Below are 19,740 nucleotides of genomic sequence, written 5' to 3' on the forward strand. Positions count from 1 at the left end.
TCCTCACCCACAGACTCTCAACTCGCTCCTCGTCTCTGCCTGGACAGTACTCAGTACATTGTAGCTGCTCTCTCACGGAAAGAGCAACACCACCACCACGCCTGGCTGGCCTGTCTTTCCTGAAAAGGACAGAGCCTTCCATGACCACATTCCAGTCATGTGAGCTGTCCCACCACGTCTCTGCAATTGCCACGAGATCATAATCTCCTGACCGAGCAGAGGTTTCTAACTCTTCCTGCTTATTCCCCATACTGCGTGCATTGGTGTACAGGCATTTCAGGGAGCGAGCTGAGCACACCGATTTCACCCTAGGGGTATGGAAGGCCTCCCGGTCTTCATCAACTCCCGAGTGCTGCCCCACTGATACAAGCCCAGCTACAACCCCATCCCCCTTCGAATCTAGTTTAAAGCTTTCCAAGGAGCTATAATGAAAAACATTGAACATCTCTTTGTAATTTTTAAAATAATATATTGTGTGTTTTTAAAAAATAGTCTAGTATGTCAAGTTAAATATTCAAGAGAAAATTATAAATGATCCCTAAGACGTGACTGTGGCTTGCTGACACTATCAGTCTATTGTGAGTTATTTCATAGCATGTTGACCGCAAAATTTGTGAACAAAAACCTGGGAAATGTGTCTCTATTAGGAAGCCAGCATGAAGATATCCTGTTATGCACTTTAGGGTGTGAATTTTATTGCTTGATTTCAAAGGTTTTTGTGTCAACAGATGTTTGAGTTGCATTCCAAGAGAAGATATAGCATTACCCTTCTCTAAGTAGATTTTTAATGAATGCTGGTTAAATTATTTATACTTGAGAAATTTGAAGTAACAATTGGGTTATACATTTGGAAAATGGATTAAAACAAACTACTTGCTGATGCTACGAAAAATATCCTAAATTTAATCCTTTTCTGTTTGCTTGAAACAGAGTAGTTTCTGGTATTTGATTATTGCTGTATTGTAGGAATACAAAGTTTGAGAGCAGCAGGCACACGTAGAGGATCACTTTGTTTTTCTATTAACGAACAGAACTCTGTGTTAGAACCAGAACTGTTCTTTTCAGTACTAGTTCTTGCGCATAATTTAAAAAGGCAGAAAAAATCTTTTTCGTTTTTAGATATTATGATATTTTTGAACATTTCCCAGTTGATACTTACAGTTTGCTTTTTTTGGGGGGGGAAACAGGTATTTATTTTTTTTTCACAGGCTTCTCTATTTTTTTGGAGGTAGCCAGTTGCATCACTGAAGTTGTCCACTGAAAGATCATAGAATGGCCTAGGCTGGAAGGGACCTTAGAGATCATTTAATCCAGCCTCCCTGCTGCCAGGGATGCCACCTCTCGACTGGATCAGGCAACACATGGGGAAGATCAGTTTGCCTGACTAATTGCTGCAGGGTGAGGTGGGTTATATCTTGAGGTCAGACTTGAAGGCAGCGCAGGGTAAGCTGGGAACAGACTTGCTTAGTCTTACTTGACTTGACATTGGCTGTTCTTCCAGGGCAGTATGGTAAGTCATAGGTTTACAGCTTGTGCTATTAATTACTCAGCACGGGGAACAGTACAGCTGCTCTGGGGCTGAAGACCAAAATACAGGTCTCAACTGTTACAGATTTTACCCTCCTATCATGCGCAGAAGAAGTAACCTTAGATCTATACTAAGCATGCATACAAATTCCTGTCATAAGACTACATAGAAATTGACAGGAGACACTTTTTCTGTGTCAGTCGTGTTAGTACCTCAGGTGTCTTTGACAGACAGGCAGCCTGAAGTCCAGCTGCTTAGTTGCCTGCTGAAGACTCCCATTGCTTTAATTCTATAGCTATTGTGATTTGATTTCCTGTTTTTTTCAGGCCTTTACAAAACTTTGTTTGCCTACTCATACAACATACCAGAGAAGCCATATAACATAGTGGAGACTGATCTGTTCCCTTACTGTCTGTAAATACTTGTTAAATCTCCTGGCAAACCTGAAGTATGTGATGGTTCTCAAGAGTGACCCACTATCAGTGGCTCCACTTATTTATGTGGAAGAAGCCTGTTCTGCGAGTATAAAAAGCTTTGATGGTATTTTAGTTGATGAAACTTGACTTTTCCTTTTTTTTGACTGCCCTATGAATCATTAAGACAGAAATGAAATTTAAATACTTAAACTGTAAGGACAGAGGTGAGTTGAGAAATTCCAGAAAGTTATTCCAGAGACCATGCTTCATAATCTCTGAGTTTATAATTAGTAGCAACTTGAACTGATCTATCACAGAATCACAGAGTGTCAGGGGTTGGAAGGGACCTCTAAATATCGTCTAGTCCAGCCCCCCTGCCAGAGCAGGATCACCTACAGTAGGTCACACAGGAATGTGTCCAGGCGGGTTTTGAATGTCTCCAGAGAAGGAGACTCCACAACCTCCCTGGGCAGCCTGTTCCACTCCTATGTTCCAGCTTGAACCCATTGCCCCTTGTCCTGTCATTGGATGCTGCTGAAAAGAGTCTGGCTCCATCCTCCTGACACTCCCCCTTGACATATTTATAAACATTTTAGCCTCCTCTTCTTCAAGCTAAAGAGACCCAGCTCCTTCAGCCTCTAGATTTGTTTGCAAGTATTTGAGATGCAAGTCTGAAAATTTTGGCTCCACTTACAGCATCATAACTAAAACTTGAGAAATGATAGTTGTGGGATATTTAGAGAACAGCAGACATGTTTTGAACAAGCCAGGCAGCCTGTTTTTAGACAAGTTTTAGGCCTCACTTGACAAGAGTTTGTGAAGGACATTGTGAAGGTCACTAGCTGTGAGAATATGCTGAAGCAGACAGAAACAAGCAGCTGTGACTGGTGTATGTAACTGAAAACAGAAACAAACCCAGGCTGCAGGTGGGGAGAAACAGGAGCATGACCAGCAGCGAAGAGCGAATCAGCAAAAGGAAAACAGCGTGTGAACAGGAGTATGGACTGCGTGTGCTTGTTGTTAAGAGCCAATCAATATAGAGCATTTAGAAAACAAGGACGTGAACTGTATATTAACCACGTTAGTCCGTTAATAAAGTGGCATTTGCTTGATCACATTGATCGTCAGCAGTGTCCGTGACTTCCGCGTCAACAGAAGGTAATAGAGACTATTATCAGGAGCGACTGAAAGAGAAGAGCAAGAGAAAAGGAGAAATGAACAACTCCAGGGAGCTGGAACACAATGGCAGTATCATGAAAAAGAGTTAAAGATAGGCTTGCTATGTACAGCACGCAAGCAGTTGGACTCCAGGAAACTGAATGGTGATATTTATTCTTCTTAGCTAATGATGTCTTTAATCATATGTTCTTTTGTCCTGTTGAAGAAGCAAATGGTGAATTCCTGTGGTTTGAGGGATGCTTTATGATCCCAAAAGGTGGAATTTTGAATGGTGTAGTTTTTGTGACTGAATCGTTAGGCAGTCTGTAAGTTCATCCTAGTTGTAATGGGTGCGTGAGGAGAGTAGAGACTGTTTTTGTAGAGATTTGATGACTGGCTCTGCCTGCAGAAGTGTCTCATAGCAGCCTGAAAATACAGGAAAACACAATTGAAGTAAATGGACTTGCAAGTGAGAGAGTAGCAACAAGCACAGAAAATCTTGGAAGAAACTGTAGAGCCACCTGGAAGACTGTGGAGAGTATGTGTGTGTGTGTGAAGATAAAATGTGGAAAATGCACTTGGCTTATATGACAGTACAGTGTTTGGAGAAAAATGCTTAAACAGCTTCTGGCGATACAACCCTTTTTCAGGTCAGCAAAGCTGAGATCAGAACACGACCGTGAGGTTACGGCACAGGAGGTCGCTGGTCTCCAGCAAGGAGCTCTACAGCAGTGCTGTCGCTGCAAAACTGGATAGTGAGTAGCTGTGTGGAAGAGCCACAGAGAGACTAATAAAAAGGGTAAACTCGATGCTGCCTGTAAATATTGTGCTTAGAGAGGAAGAAACCTGCAATTTCCCACAGTACTTAGTTAGCCTATAAGAAGAGTTTAGCTTCAGTTTTTGTGCATACCTTGTGTGTTAATTTTTTTCATTACATGGTTCTGTGGGAGTGAGGATAATGCCAGGGAAAGTTTACCTCAAATCTTCCACAGTAGCCAACAGCTTCTGATTTTGGGAAGATGAAATGATACTTAAGATGTTGAGTATAAAGATAAAATAGTTTCTAGGGGATGATTATCCTTAAAAAACTGAACAAGAACACTCTCTTGGTTTATCTATTTTTGGATTGTGTAAGAATGTTGTAGTTACTGTGAATAACAGAGCTAATATTTTGATGTAAAACCATGGCTTATCTTGAATATATGGAAGATTCCTGCATTTACCAAAAACTTGAAAGTCTAGTAATCACCAGTGCTGCCAACACGTGAATTTGGAAAGAGTATAAAAACATGAGGAGTTTGTCAAAATGAAAGCAGGACACAAAGAAAAGAGCCCAAGAATGAAGAATTTCAGGAATGAATTCTGTTGTCCAGGTGTTACCAGTTTCCTTGAAGAAAAATTGTGAGACCATGACCATCATTGCTGTGCAGCTTATTGTTTTCTATGACAGTAGTGTCTGTTCTCTGATGAAAGAGAGTAGCAGGGTTTTTTTCCAAACAAATCTGGGTATAACCGTTGGTTTTAACTTTGTTTATTTCAATATTTTGGCTTGTAGATAATAAGCAGAATGTATATATTTAAACATACTAGAAAGAAAAATGTTCTGATAGTGCTCTATATAGATCTACCATAACATAGCTTTATTAAAAAGCTTTTATCAAAATGTAATAGGACTTACTTGCTAGATCTGAGTTTGCAAAATCCTAGAAATTTTGAATTTGTCCCAGATGATTTCAACTGGATGATGTGTTGAAAACTATGGTTTCGTACTCCTCTTACCCCTTAGCCTGTGAACTGTTCCTAGTGAAGTTGTTTTTTTTTTCTTCCTTAAAATGCAGAGCTAGACTCTCTATTTTAGCTCACTGAAGGTGAGTGATCAAAATAAATATGAAAAGAATGTTTTGGCTCTTTCCAAGGCACCAAGGCCTCAGAAACTTGGAAATTCATTGTACACCTGTTGATAGGGCGTGTTTTCATAGGTGGCACTAAGTTTGAAGAACAGATTTCTGTGAGAAACAGAAAGCAACTGAAGCTATTCTTTCCGGGAAAGGATACGTGAATGCAAAGCCCCTAAAACCCTGTTGGCAACTAAAGATATTCAAGAACTGTACTGTAACAGCAACTTGGGTAGAGGCTGAAGTGGCTTTTTGAGATTTGTGTTGGATTTTCTTCAGGAGTTTTGTATGGTGTATGCTGTTTTAACTTAAATGTTTTCTAACATTTTGACATCAGTTGTTTCTTAATGGCATCATAAAATACATTTTTTCAAGAGAGGAGAGGTAAAGATAATGCAGTTTTGAAAAAGCAGCAAAGCATTAGGATAAAGTATCTTGGTCGCACAAGCAGTTTTGAGTATATAGATTCACTGTTACTTACAGTAAACCTTTATTGTTATGTTCTGTTTAATATAACAGGCACAGCACAAATCCTGTGTTAACAAGATGTATTTTTCAATAATGCTTTCTTTTTTCTATTGTGAAATATGCTTTCTTAACGAGCAGGCTGTTCAGTTCGTTCAGTTCATTTTGTGAACTCTCAATGTATTTACTGCTATTTGAATACTGCCCTAGGGACACTTGGCGTTTATTAGCATTGTCACGGGCATTTTTCGTGAAGCACGTTGTGAACACGGTGCAAAAAGCTCAAAGCATGGCTGTGAGTAAGTACTAAGTACTTCCGCAGATCAGGCCAACACTGCACACAAACAAGCTGTTGTACTTGCAGCCGAAGGGATATGTTTCTGCTCCCCCTGCTGTGCCAATACCCACTGCAATTCCCCACAGCTGAAACACACAGAGGTGACTCTGTTCACCCTGTTAGTAAAGTTGGTAGATTTTAATCACTTCCAGCAGTCTAAGTTGTTAGAACACAGTTTTGTGCTATATCAAATCTAGCATGTTTGCATTTACTTTGTACCAGCACTGGCATTACTGTAAGCCTGCAATTAAATACTTTAAAAGACTTCCATTTTTTAATTATTAATTTTTGTTGTTATTGAGGTTTGTTTGTTTGAGTAGTCTGTAAATGGGCTTTCTGTGGGGTTGAACATGCACTGAAACAGAGAAAGTGCAGAAGTGCAGGTTGGAGAGGAAGGTGATGATTCCGTAGAGGTTATCCATTGAGCAGCTCAGCTGTGTCGTAAAAACTGTGGCTGTATTTTCATTTAACATTTTAGACCAATGTAATCTGGCTTTGCTTCAGAAAGATAGAATCGCCTCCATTCCAAGCAATTAGTTCCTGCCCCTCTTTTTGTGTCATTGCATATTTTGACTGGCATATGCTCGTCAAGGCTAAACTACTGTTTACTGGGGGAAAGCCTGGCTGTGTTAGGATAGTTCCTGCCTGAGACACATGAACATAATTATATATCTGACCTTTTATATGTTGGAAGAGCATCAGTTAATCATCTTCATGTGTACACAAATTTTGCATATGGATTTATTCTTTCAAAAAGTTAAATTAACTCTTCTTGAAACGTGGGAACAGCACAGAAATCAGTGAGGACTTCCCAAACACTTGTTGTATTTTATTACAAATACTAACTGGTATGGGGTTTTCTGTTTGAATAAATAATTTTCATTTATTTGTAGGTTTTCACTGCTGCTTCTTAACCTGGAAGAATATTACTTTGAACAGCACACAGCTAATCATGTGATAAATAAAGGTTGCAGAGATGAAAGGTACAAAACTCTTACATGCACTCATTTACTGGAGTTGTTCCAGTCTCATGTATCTTTAACACATGCACAATGACTTCAATTTTTATTGTTCCTTTTAGAAAATTCAGAGGCTCTCTCAAAATCTGTTCAAAGTCAATAATTTTCGAACCTGATGACAATGTCCAACCCATTATCAAGGTAAGCGGTGCAAGCTTGCAATTTCATGGTAACTTGAGATTCTCTTTAAAAAGCTTTTAAGAAGGAGTATGTATTTTATAACTTGCTGCAGATACCACTGAGAGACTGCATTAGTATAAAAGCCCCAGAGGATAATGAAGCAAATAACCCTTTCACACGGTACGTGAGTTTGAGTTACTGTATGTATATGTATTTAACTCCTCTTAAAGCTGAAAGACCTTTGTTTTCAAATATCCTATTTGCATTTTAGGGATACATCTGGAGGGATTTCTGTTGTATGTAACCAGGTAAGACTTGCATATAACAAATTCTTGATGTATAAATGAATGAGGTTAAGTTCTTAATGATGTTTTTCTCAAAGCTGGAGTCTTGGTGGGGCAAGGTGAGTAACTGGAAACAAAACTGTGAAAAACTTAGCTGTTGATGCTGTTTGATGACTTCATTAAGTCATTAATTTGATAAAGTGATATTTTTGCACTGTGCACTTTATAGTGGAGGTTAGGGCAATTTTATAATTGAATGAAGAAGAAGAATAGACTGAAAATAAGCTCATTACTAATCATCTTTGATTTGGTTTTCCCATATTGATTTCTCCTGCAGCGTGTACTGGTAATGGCCAAGTCATCTTGATTCTTGCAGTTCAGCTTTGTGAAAAAATATTGAACTGTGCTGTACATCCACCACGTAATTTTCAGTAACTGTCCTGGGTTCAAATTCTAATCGTGAGCTGCAGTTAGCTTGGATATGTCCATATTAATGTTATCCCAGAGAATATACTTTAAGCTTTGGCACATTGCAACTCATAGGTCTTCCAAAGCTGTTAAAGTTTCCAGAAAATGTTAACTGTTTTCATTTCCAGAGAGAACAGAGGTGAGGTGGGAAATATGTTTTTAAAAACTCTACCATCTTTGTAAAATCGGTCTTTGGCAATACCTAAAATTGATACCCTTGCTCAGCTAAGTACTGCTGCAGTCAAGAACCCACTCAGGCATTTTATGCTGGAGAAGTTTATGGACTGTGTTAAAGTAATCAGTATATTTAATTTCATCTTGAAACTGCTTCTGTGAAGAGTATCGTGTAGTCAAGGTTTCTTGTGTTGGGAGATTTTTATGTATTGTGTGTTTTTAAAAAGGATACTTCAAATTGTTCCATGCAATTGTTCCACCATACATAATTAGTATATGTTCTGAAGAACAAATGATTATAAAAACATCTCATGGAAAAGGAGAATTAATTTATTAAATGACAAGTGTGGTTAGCGCCCCCCACTTCCCACCCCTCCCATCTGTAGTTTGCTAGTCATCCTTCTGTCTCTGAGGAAATGTTCTGAAATAGCTGGGTGACGTGATAAATGCTGGTATTTTGTATAAAAGGCATAGGGGCTTTAAAGTGTGAAATACTCACTAGTTGTACTTAGGACAAATCATGATCTAATTATAAATTTTTTTTTTAAGTAAAATTTCTGCCGGGTAGGAAACCACACATAGTGAATAACAGAAATATCTTAAATGTCTTTGCCTTTTCAGACTCAGAGAGGTGTCAATGCAAAATTGGATAAGAACCTTTGGTTTACATAACAGGCAACTTAGAAACTAATGGCTATAAAATACAGCAAATTGCAATAATAATTGGAGATTTCAGTGGGTTTTTTTAATTAAGACAAAATTGGGAAAAAGTCCTCCAAAATAAGAAATGGATACAATATGCTGAAGTTTCTGCTGCATACTTTTATCTTTTTTCTTGTGTTCCATCTTTTTCATGTAATTTGAGGCTCTCAGTATTGAAAAAAGTTTAATTATACTGCAGAAGAGTAACCTGAGTGTAAAGCAGGTGTCTCTGATTCTTATTCTTCTGTGGTCTGATTCAGGTCTGATGTCAGATGAAAGGCACTAATTGCCATTATTTTTCAATGCAGCCCTTAAAGAGGCGTGCTGAGCTTGTGAGCTTCTAAGCATGCCGCTTGCTCTCCTCTGTCTGGCTGGGGCTGTGAGTGGTCACGTAGTGAGGGTTGGCTCTGTTGTCAGGAAGGCTGTATGTGCCAGCTGGGAGGTTTCTGGCTAGAGAATGTCACAGTGACAGTTCTTGCAAGTTTAGTATTTTGCTTTTGGTTTGAGGCTGCTGCCACAATGTCTTGGGGTGTAGAACCACAGGTGTCATAGTTTTTTACTGTGAGGGTGATGAAACACTGGAGCAGGTTGCCCAGAGAGGTGATGGAGGCTCCATCCCTGGAGGCATTCAAGGTCAGGTTTGATGGGGCTCTGAGCAACCTGATCTAGGTTAAGATGTCCCTGGCCACTGCCAAGAGGTTGGACTAGATGACCTTTAAAGGTCCCTTCCAGCCCAACACATTCTATTATTCTATGATAGCTGTATGAAGAAAGCCAAAATGCTGGAAATGGCACTTGAGCTGGTCAGATCTCTTGGTCCATGGAGTAGAAGACAGTTGGTAGTGCTTACAAGTGTTTTGTGCAGTTCAGAACCAATCCTAACTCTTACACTCAGGCCTGAGATTTAGCAGCCTTGAGCCTTCCCTACAAACAGAGCAAAGCCATGACTTGTTTCTGGCCAGTCTTCTTTCAGATAGCAGATAAGTAAGGTGATAACCTACAAAATTGTGTGCTAGCAGTCAAGTCTTTCTATGGGAGTTGTGAGAATGTTCTGAACACAGACAATTTCACGTGCGATTTGGGGAGAGAAGATCCTGTCAAGTGTGAGAATCAGAGAAAAAGAACTATGCATGAACTGTTGGATGAATGAGGAAATCTGGTGTTCATGGAGGTTGTAACTGGAAATGTCTGGTGATGGTAGAAGGGGTTCATTTGAGAGGGTTTACATAGTAGTAGATGGCATGAGTTGCCTCTCTGGGGTAATTCCCATCAGGACAGAACCGTAAAAGCATGAACCACCAGAAGAAAAGAGGGGGTAGATTCCTCCATTGGGTGGGATTAGATTGATGGCTGTGTCCGTTTGCTTTAATCTGGCAACTGTTTGCAACACATGATTAGCATAAAAACCCACTAATAAACTGCTAAGTAAGCCTCTGAGCAGAACTGGACACTTGCCCATTTTGCAGTTCGTTGCTGTAAAAGGTCGTTGTTTTTCTGCAGTTTATCCGAGTTAGCTAAAGCAGCATATTGCAACCCAGTGTTTTCCTTGTTTAAACAGTGTTCTTAGCTTCATCTTTATCGGTACTTCTGGACTGAGACTGTAACATCTTTTACTCTTCCAGGTTTTTCTCATTAAAGAAAGAAACATTATTGCACCCTATAAAACAGTAAGAGTAAGTATATTTTTTTTGCTATTAGCAAACTAATGTGCAAAGATCTATGTTTTCATTTCTGAAAGACTAGTTATAATTTGAGGAATATGACAATAAAGCTGTAAAAAAAAAATTTTTACATGTTGATAAAGCAGCTACTTGAATTCTTCCAAAATGGGTTTGTGATATTTCTTGGAGGACATATTGCAGATTCGACACTTGCTGTTTACCTTGATGTGCAGCTCTGTGGGCTCAACAGTCAAAGCTGTCAGCTGGCTGCTCATATTCAGTGGATGCTGCATCCTGGCTAAATGGCTTCTCCTCAGTTCTGCTAATTGATATTTCCCAGCTGACTGCTTCACAGTTCAAAGAAATGGCAGATAAGGCTAATCACAACAGAAATCGGAGCTTGCCGCAGGTTGCTTTCTGCTGATGGGGTGGGTTGGCTCTGATTCTGAGCCTGGTTGTGTCAAGACATAGAAGTACGGGTTTTTCACCTGAAGTGTGAGGTGAGTTGAGACACAAACACAGAATGAACATGCAGAGTCACTAAACACTATATGTGCCCAAGAACTGAAGCAGACAGAATTATTTTTCTCAACATTTGTTCAAGTAAGAGATTTCAAGAATGATGTCGATAAATTTGCATTACTGTAATAAACAGCAAAGAGGACAGAGATGATCTGTGTTCTCCCAACAACTGCTTTGGGCTGGTTCTGTGATTAGATCTGTCTCTAAACTAGGATTTTTTTTTAATTTTGTTTGCTTTATGTTGTTAATTTTTTTTATGTGTTGAGCCTGCTTTGTCTTCTAGTCCTGTTTTCTGTTTTGCTTCCATGTGTAAGATTTATTAAATATCATATGAATATCTCATCGCATTGCTACCACAAATAAAAACAAAAGAATCAGAAGGACTGTTGGGAAGGCTTTGTACTTTTTCTTTGAAGTCAAGATTCATTCATACCTAAACCATTCCTCACAGTTCATCATTACAATTTACTTAACAAATGTGCAGCTATTTTTCTGCATACTACAAGAAATCTAGTTTGTTTTCAGTCATTTCTTCTTGGATTGCTGTCATTTCAGTTCAGATCATATACACTGTACTGAAGATTGTCTAGAATTTCATGACTTCTTTCCTTCACTGTTAAATTAATCCACCTATATCCACTAATTGATGTCTTGATATAGTCTTCCTGATCACTTTTTTTTTAAGTCTAGCCTGAGAAATTGTGAAACCCCACAGAAATGTGTTAATATAACATTTTTATGCTACAGTTTTATACTACAATCAGGAGTCATCACAGGATCCCACCAACTTTGCTAGATATAAGTTATGTGTAAGAGTTAATACACATAATTCTAATATACTTCAGACAAAACTAGAAGTACGTACTATGAAATGACACTTAAGAATGCTGGGAAAAGTTGTAGAAGGGAAAAAATGGGTATGCCACATATGCTGGGTGATGTGCTGGTAAGGTTTTTATAAATGACTAATCAAAACAGATTTTGATTGGATTTGGGATCTTTTCAGCTCAAAACTATTTATGTAGAGGAGGATGATAGCTTTTACAGCCTAGTCATTAAAGATTTAAAGATCTTCATCAATGATATTAGACAGTGGAATCGAGTGCAGCCTCAGCAAGTTTGCAGTTGACACCAAGCTGAGTGGTGTGGTCGATATGCCAGAGGGATGGGATGTCCTCCCAAGGGACCTGGACAAGCTGAAGAAGTGGGCCCATGAAGACCTCGTGAGGTTCAACCAGGCCAGATGCAATCTGCATTATCAGTACAGGCTAGGGAATGATGCGATAGAGAGCAGCCCTGCAGAAAGGGACTTGGAGATACTGGTGGATGAAAAGCTGGACACAAGCCAACAACACACACAACAACACGCAGCCCAGAAGGCAAATCGCATTCCGGGCTGAATCAGAAGCAGCGTGGCCAGCAGGTCAGAGAAGGTGATTCCGCCCCTCTGCTCTGCTCTGCTCTGGTGAGACCTCACCTGGAGCCCCCAACGCAAGAAGGACATGGACCTGTTGGAGCGGGTCCAGAGAAGGGCCGCAAGATGATCAGGGGCCTGGAGCACCTCTTCTGTGAGGACAGGCTGAGAGAGTTGGGGCTGTTCAGCCTGGCGAAGAAAACGCTCTGGAGATACCTTGTAGCAGCCTTCCAGTACCTGAAGGGGGCTACAGGAAAACTGGGGAGGGACTGTTCACAAGGGTACTTAGCGACAGAATGAGGAACAATGGTTTTAAACTAGAGCAGTGTAGATTTAGGTTAGATATTAGGAAGAAGTTCTTTACTATGAGGGTGGTGAAACACTGAAACATGTTGCTTAGAGAGGTGGTGGAGGCTCCATCCCTGGAGACATTCAAGGTCAGGCTTGATGGGGCTCTGAGCAACCTGATCTCTTTGAAGATGTCCCTGCTCACTGCTGGAGGGTTGGACTAGATGGCCTTTAGAGGTCTTTTCCAACCCAGCTCGTTTTATGATTCTACTTCAGCCTTTGATAGCATACTTTGACCAGGTTTTAGAGCATTTGATTTTAGGTTGGTTTTTTATTTTTTTTTCACCAAGCTTTATTTTGAACTTATTTACAGTTAATGTACTTTGGGTTTTAGGGTAGAACAGAACACTTATTCCAGCTGGATGTTGCTGGGAAACTAGGAGATGTTGTGCAAACTCTGCATCAGGTATGTGCATATTTCATATCACTATACACTTCATCACAGCATCTTTTTGGTATTTAATGGAGAGCTTTCTTTAAATGTGTACTCTTGAGGTGAAATTCTTGGAGTAGCTGTTTCAAATGTAGCAGTTGAACACAGCATCTACTTTTGACAGCTGTCATAAGCTACCCATATTGGCTTTTACAATGCAGGGTGGTAATATACAGAGAGAAATAACAGGACAGTAGCAATGAACAAACATATCTTACTTTAAAAAGAAATACTAGTAACTCTTTTAGCATTCTTGGTGACTCTGAGCTGTGTGAGAAATCTCTCTTCTATTTCACCTAAAGCTCATTGTTCTTTAGCTTTACAGGGCTTCTTGTCTAGATAAGATGGGAGATCAAGCTGCCATGGTAAGTATCTTATTGTTTCTGGTATTGCTTTTATTAATAAGATTCTAATTGCATTTGGATCGTAGACCATATTTTTTCTCTCCATATTAGATAACAGCTATATTACAATCACGCTTGGCTAGAACTTCATTTGACAAAAACAGGTAACTTTCTAATCACTTTCTACTGGGAAATTGTGACCAGTTTGTTGATTGATTAGTGTGTTACATCAGTACTAAATAATTGTTTTTTGTGGACAGCATAAGTTCTCTAATTCAGAGAGTTAATTTTCTTTGTATTCTGAACCATCTGGAATGGAGAATGGGAAATTTTGTGTTGTGAAGATGAGCATATTACTCTTCTATCTCTCCAAAGTGTTCTCTTCGTGAATTTGTTGCAGAGTGGGCATCAGTGTATGCCAAATAAAGCTCCATATAGAAAAGTCAACTGACTTACTGCTCTGAGACTGGTGCAGAACATAGCAACTTCCTTTCTGGTGTGCCTGTTAGAGTAGAGGTTTCAACAAAGAATTTTCTTCTTGTCTAAAATAGGCTTAGTGAAGTCCCCGTTCTGATGTCCCAGTTACAAGCTAACCTAAAACCTTTCTAAAGAATTTAAGGGTAGCTCTGCCTAAGTAAGAACTAGAGGTAAACTTACTCCCTTTCTTCACTTGTAGATTTCAAAGCATATCTGAAACGCTGCATATGGAATGTAAAGCAGAAATGGTGACACCACTGGTGACTAATCCAGGGCATGTGTGTGTTACTGATGCTAACTTGTACTTCCAGCCTCTTAATGGATATCCTGTAAGTGCCTTGTAGATGGTCTTGCATACAATGTGAGCACGCTGCCCCTCTAATGGACAGTTTTAATTTTCTGTATTATTCTTCTTAAATGCACATGGAGCACATCTCCAAGAAGACTCTATCTTCAGTTACATTAAGAAGCTCCTTAGTTTTCCTTTGATCTGTGCTGCTCTGGTGCATTCGGTATATTTCTACTTCTGAGGCTTTATTCTGTGCTACCCTGCTGAAGTTGACCTCTTACTCACAAAGCATAAAATGTCCTCTGTTCATTATCTATTAATATTTAAAGATCACTTTCGTATCATTTCACTTAAGAGAAACTTTTAATCTTACCCTGTGATGCTGTTCCTACCTAGTGAGAGCTTTATATACATATAGTTTATATTACAGGATCTTCGCTAGATTTTCCGTTAAACAGATAACTCCTTTCTCTAGGGAAAAACGACCTGCATATCGCAGAGTACTGCTTTGGAACTTTGTCACAGAAATAGCGGTGGTAGTCTTAGCAGGCCACTAATACACTAAAAGTGTGTCCAGGCAGGGAAAATGTGATTCAGAGCTGGATGACAAAATGCCATTCAATTTCACTCCACCGGGTGGCACCACTGGCAAACAATTTGTCCAGTAGCTCCATGGCTTCCTTATTAAAAATAAGTTTATTGTGTTCTGCTCCTCTCTTGCATGATTATTGTAACTGGCGATGTACTCGGGAGATAAAACGCTATTCTTTATTCTAAAACTGTTTTGCTACTCAGACAAGAGCTACCAGCAAAGACAAGCTTCCTCTTTTTAATGTAACTGCTTAGCACCACTGTTCCGTTGTCAGAATAACATGGATCTTTTTGTAATGTTAGTATCTCTAGTCAAGAGAAACTTCAGATTGACTGGAGAGGTTAACGTAGAAGAACATAAAGCTTCTGGAATGTCTCCATCTTTTCTTCTCCCTCCCTTGCCCCCCACAGAAACCAGTAGTACAAATAACATTGCAAAATGTGCATCGCATCTATAAAAGAAGACATGGGCTAATGCCATTGGTAAGCTTAAATTATTTTTTTTGTAACGTCTTGCTGTATATATTGTTTCCTAAAATGATCAGCTGAAACTATGGGCATCATTAGGTAAAGCTCCATGCTTCTAAAAACAGTGGATTAAGCAGTAAACAGCACTGGAAGTTTCTGGGGTTTTTAAGTGATTTAGTTCCTTGTGTTGTCAAAAAGATGAAAATGGGAAGAGTGAACTCCTGTCAAGGACGAAAAACTTCTTTCATAAGCAACCAGTGTAGGGGAAGGAAGAACCTCTAGGGAGCAATTCGTCTATCTCAAACACTTATCCTGATGTATAGTTAATTGCTCTCTCATGGTGTGTTTTCTCTCTGGACTGATTCACGGAGAGAACTCGATCGCTGGTTCAGATTGAGACTAATGCTGGGTGATGAGTCCTGCTGCACATGACTGAGGGATGATGAGAAAGCTGCAGTGGAACTTCAGTTGTGTGCTTTCAGTGTTTCCACTGATATTTTAGTCTTGAACGAAATTTTGGTCTCAAAACACTTTTAAACTAGATAGACATTTAACTCTTTGCCTCACTCGACTAGCTTTAGGGTTAAAAAAAGTATTTTATCTGTACCTCATCACTCCAGACAGAGTGAATCTACGTACAGCTGTAAAGCAATTTGCTCTGTTGGATGTAAACCAAAGGCTTTTATGACTGTAGATAGGAAAGATCAAAATAATAGATTTTCCTGGCAAAACTGCTACCCAGTTTAGAGTCTTAAGTTTTAGTTATTGGTAACTGGAATATTATCTTAAAAAAAATGAATATTACAGCTTGTCAGTAATTGCTCTCATTTACTTTTTCCTTCCCTTTGACTTCTAAGGGACTTGAAGTATTTTGCACAGAAAATGATCTATGTTCTGACATCTACTTGAAATTCTACAACTATCAAGATCGAGATGAGCTCTATTTCCTTATTGCAACATATATAGGTTTGCAGTGTTTATTTATTAATGTAGTCTGTCGTACCTTGTGAGGGGAAATTTGTCTGGGTTTGGTCTGGTTTGTGGGAAGAATGAGAAGAATAAACATATATTAGCCCTCAAATTTTTTTGATAGAAGTAAGCAAAGTTCAGAATGAATGTGAAGTTGCATATATTCTGTTTCTCAAGAGCTGAATATGAAAGCTGAGATAGCATTAAGGTGGAACTAACTCTCTTGATTTGCAACTTGATATGCACTGTCATTTAATGCCCCCCCTCAAAAAAAAGTAAACCAAAGAAACAAACCGCAAACAAATGAAACAAAACAACTCCGCAAAACACTTTCTCTTCAGAGCAAGGAGTAAATAAGATCCACTCTGCTAAATTTTGTTTGGCTGAAAGAATATAGACTGACTTGTGGGGGGAATCCCCCTGGCCTCCAGTTCAGTCCAAGTGAAAATCCTGTTGAGAAGGTTTCTGGATGGATTTCCAGTGCACACATAAATACCTGAACTTTCCTCAGTCTTAGCAGTGGCTGATGAAAATTACGATTCTGAAACAGTTAAATTCTCATTTCTATTAAAGCTTGCGTGCATAGATTCGTAGAAAGTTACACGTATCTTTTGCAAATCATGAACAGAGTCTTTCTAAAAGGTTAACATGTGTCCTGGAAAAACAGAGAAATAGCTAATAATTTTTCTGTAATGCTACTAAAACTGAAACGCTGAAACTCATGTTTACTGCCAATATTGAAAGCGTTTATTAAATTTTGGGTTTTTTATTATTATACCAAGGCTTTAGTTCTGTTTTAGTGACTTTGCCTCTAGATATCAGTTGACATTTTCCCCACTTCACAACGCAGAGTGGAAAGGCTGCAAAGGAATGATCACTTACCGGGAGAATCATTTTAATCTTCTAGGTATTCCTTTTGAAAAGGAAAGGGATTCTGACATTATTTTTTCTGTTTATTGAAATAACTGCATGCTGTTGCCTGTCCAACCCTCAAAACTCTTTATGTTTTATTTTATTTTAGAAAATCATATTACAGAGCATACAGCTGAAAGCTATATGTTGCAGTGGCAGCGAGGACATATATCAAATTACCAGTATCTTCTTCATCTCAACAATCTGGCTGATAGAAGCTGCAATGATCTCTCTCAGTATCCTGTATTTCCCTGGATCATAGCAGACTACTCTAGTTCAGTATTAGGTATGTGTATGTAGGGTTTTACGCTGCATAACGATGCTGTTTCATCAAAGTGTCCCTCTCATTAGTGATCTTGGGTGATTACTCCTCCTCAGGAGTTTAGTGGACAAAATACCTTTTTCTGTTTAAATATTTCACTTTTCACATACAAAGTATGTACCAAGCATCTGCTAGGTCACTTTGAAAATAGGCAGTGCTGAGCATTCGAAGACTTTCTGTGTTTCTAATAAGTGCAAAACAGGCAGTAAAGTGGCTTTTTATGGAACAAGTTGGATGCATTGAAATGCTGTTTTACAATTCTTAGCATTGCAAGTTGAAAGGAAGAGGCTGATGAGTCATGTGCCTAAATAGGCTCCTTGATTCAGGGCCTTAGTGCAGTGTGTGTTGGAAGTTTGTCCTTTTGAGGATTATGCCCTTCTACAAAGAACAAAGTAGGGGGGTCTCATGGTATTCATCAGCATCTGCTGAAAGTCTTCAATCTGATTGTTTGGTGGGACTTGACAGAATAGTTAATACGTGGGAAGAAAATAATACTGGCTGCTTTTGTGCCTCAGGTAGCAGGACCTGTCTTGACTAGGTGGTGTTAGCTGGAAAAACTGTCAGGTACATTTAACTGCTAGTTTTTAAGTAAGGGGCCTGAGATTATGTCTACTTGGGAGGAAGAAAATGAGTAGCCATTTAATGTAAAATTTGGTCCTTTTGCAGTTAATTGAGAAAATCACTGGAGAGGTTCTGTATTGCTTTTTGTTTGGTTTGTTGCTGTCTGGTTTTGTTTTCCCTCTGTTTTTAAATACTGATTAGAGTACATTCTTGTCTAGTAGAATGCATAGAGTCTAAATGTGCTTTTTTCAGATCTGACAAAGCCGGAAACATTCCGTGACCTTAGTAAACCAATTGGTGCCCTGAATAAGGAAAGACTGGATAGACTATTGGTATGTATATCTTGGCTTTTATGTTCTGTCCATTTTTGGGCCTTGCACATGTTGACAATGAAATGAGCTTTATCAAACAAGCTTTGAGAGTTTTGTAGATTTCTAGAATTAACTATAAACCATATCAGAAGTGAAATTGTCTGTAAATGTACTGCATTTATTTCTAGCTTGATTTTATCTGTACTCATTTTGTCAGTACTAACTTTAAATTATTTGAATCTGTTCCCTCTCTCTGACTACCATTTCACATGTATGTGGTTGTAAAGGTTTTACCTCACTTTTAAAATAAAATACACAAGTCCGTTGTACTACAATGGCATTTGCGTGGCAGGCACCAAGCAAGATGCTATAAACATATATGGAAGTATAAAACTTCAAGAGCAGTGGTTTTAAACGCACAGTGTAAAATATGTGTGTGAGTTAAACAAAGTAGTAGCAATTTTAAGTACTTCCGTTTTAAGAAAAATGCTGAATTTGCAGGAAAGCTCTTCAGAGGGAGGAAATTTGGATCAGCTTGAAATTTCCACATGCAGATAATAGTGCACAAATTTTTTTCATTTCTCGAAGGCAGGCTTTCTTTTCATAAGCAAACATGTATTTACAGGCTTAGAAGCTCCTCAGTTTCTTGTCTTTTAATTTGTTCTATAAAATCATTGTCTCCTGTGGTAAGTTAATTATTCCAATATCATTTACAGAACATAACTATATTTAATGGTTTGGAACCTTCATTAGCTCTTAATGAAGCATTCTGAAAAAAAGTATTGCCAGACTAACTGCATTATATTGACAAAAAACCCCAAATATTTTAAAATAATAAAGCTTCCTAAGGTAGTGGAAGGTAAGAACATGATCAGTATTATGTTTTCAATAGCGTTAAAAAAGCTTTCTTTCCAAGCTCTGTTTCCCCAAACTGTTAGCTGCCTCATGCTTACTGCCATAGAAGTCATTTTATTTAGATTATGGTAGATTTTAGGGATAACGCATAGGAGCTTCAGACAGAGGTGAATTCCTCAGGTTGAATTATGTTCTTCCATACTCTCATTAAACTTCATATGAGAGACACAAAGGAAGCATATGCACTCCTTTTGAAGTTGAGTCACTGCAGTTATGTGTGAGAGAGAAAAAAAAGCTGAAAACCTGGTAATTCTGGATGACAAGTTGTAACAACTTTTTTGTCTTATTGATTTACTGATCTGATTAAAGCTGCATGGTTATTAGAGTTTGTTTTATCACTAGGAAAAAAAAAATGAGGGTGGTCATAGTCTGTGTCTTTAAATAAATTTTAAAAAGTGTGTATGTGTTCAGTGTTGAAGGAAGGCAGGAGTGCTGATTTTAAACAGACCTCTCTTTCTTCTTCGAATGTTGCAGACACGTTATCAGGAAATGCCAGAGCCTAAGTTCATGTATGGGAGCCATTATTCATCTCCGGGTTATGTTCTGTTTTATCTCGTTAGAGTTGGTAAGACAGTTTTGCATGCTCTCAGAGCAGACAGTTGCTTCCAAAGTGGATGAGGTTTGGAGCAAACTGATG

General features: G+C 38.8%; 1 protein-coding gene across 1 annotated transcript in view; it reads left to right on the forward strand.

The window, feature by feature from the left end:
- Positions 1–4,286: 4,286 nt before the first annotated feature.
- NSMAF (neutral sphingomyelinase (N-SMase) activation associated factor) overlaps positions 4,287–19,740 on the forward strand; it is a 30,533-nt gene continuing 15,079 nt past the window's right edge. Inside the window, exons 1-15 of the mRNA XM_009877257.1 lie at positions 4,287–4,366; positions 6,693–6,782; positions 6,881–6,959; positions 7,051–7,118; positions 7,210–7,246; positions 10,189–10,239; positions 12,846–12,917; positions 13,262–13,309; positions 13,400–13,452; positions 13,965–14,094; positions 15,057–15,128; positions 15,971–16,079; positions 17,104–17,280; positions 18,130–18,209; positions 19,578–19,668. Of these exons, the coding sequence (XP_009875559.1) occupies positions 4,287–4,366; positions 6,693–6,782; positions 6,881–6,959; positions 7,051–7,118; positions 7,210–7,246; positions 10,189–10,239; positions 12,846–12,917; positions 13,262–13,309; positions 13,400–13,452; positions 13,965–14,094; positions 15,057–15,128; positions 15,971–16,079; positions 17,104–17,280; positions 18,130–18,209; positions 19,578–19,668 (1,237 nt within the window). The remainder of the gene's footprint in view (positions 4,367–6,692; positions 6,783–6,880; positions 6,960–7,050; positions 7,119–7,209; positions 7,247–10,188; positions 10,240–12,845; positions 12,918–13,261; positions 13,310–13,399; positions 13,453–13,964; positions 14,095–15,056; positions 15,129–15,970; positions 16,080–17,103; positions 17,281–18,129; positions 18,210–19,577; positions 19,669–19,740) is intronic.

Source organism: Apaloderma vittatum, unplaced genomic scaffold, assembly GCF_000703405.1.
Source record: "Apaloderma vittatum isolate BGI_N311 unplaced genomic scaffold, ASM70340v1 scaffold18029, whole genome shotgun sequence".
Classification (NCBI taxonomy): domain Eukaryota; kingdom Metazoa; phylum Chordata; class Aves; order Trogoniformes; family Trogonidae; genus Apaloderma; species Apaloderma vittatum.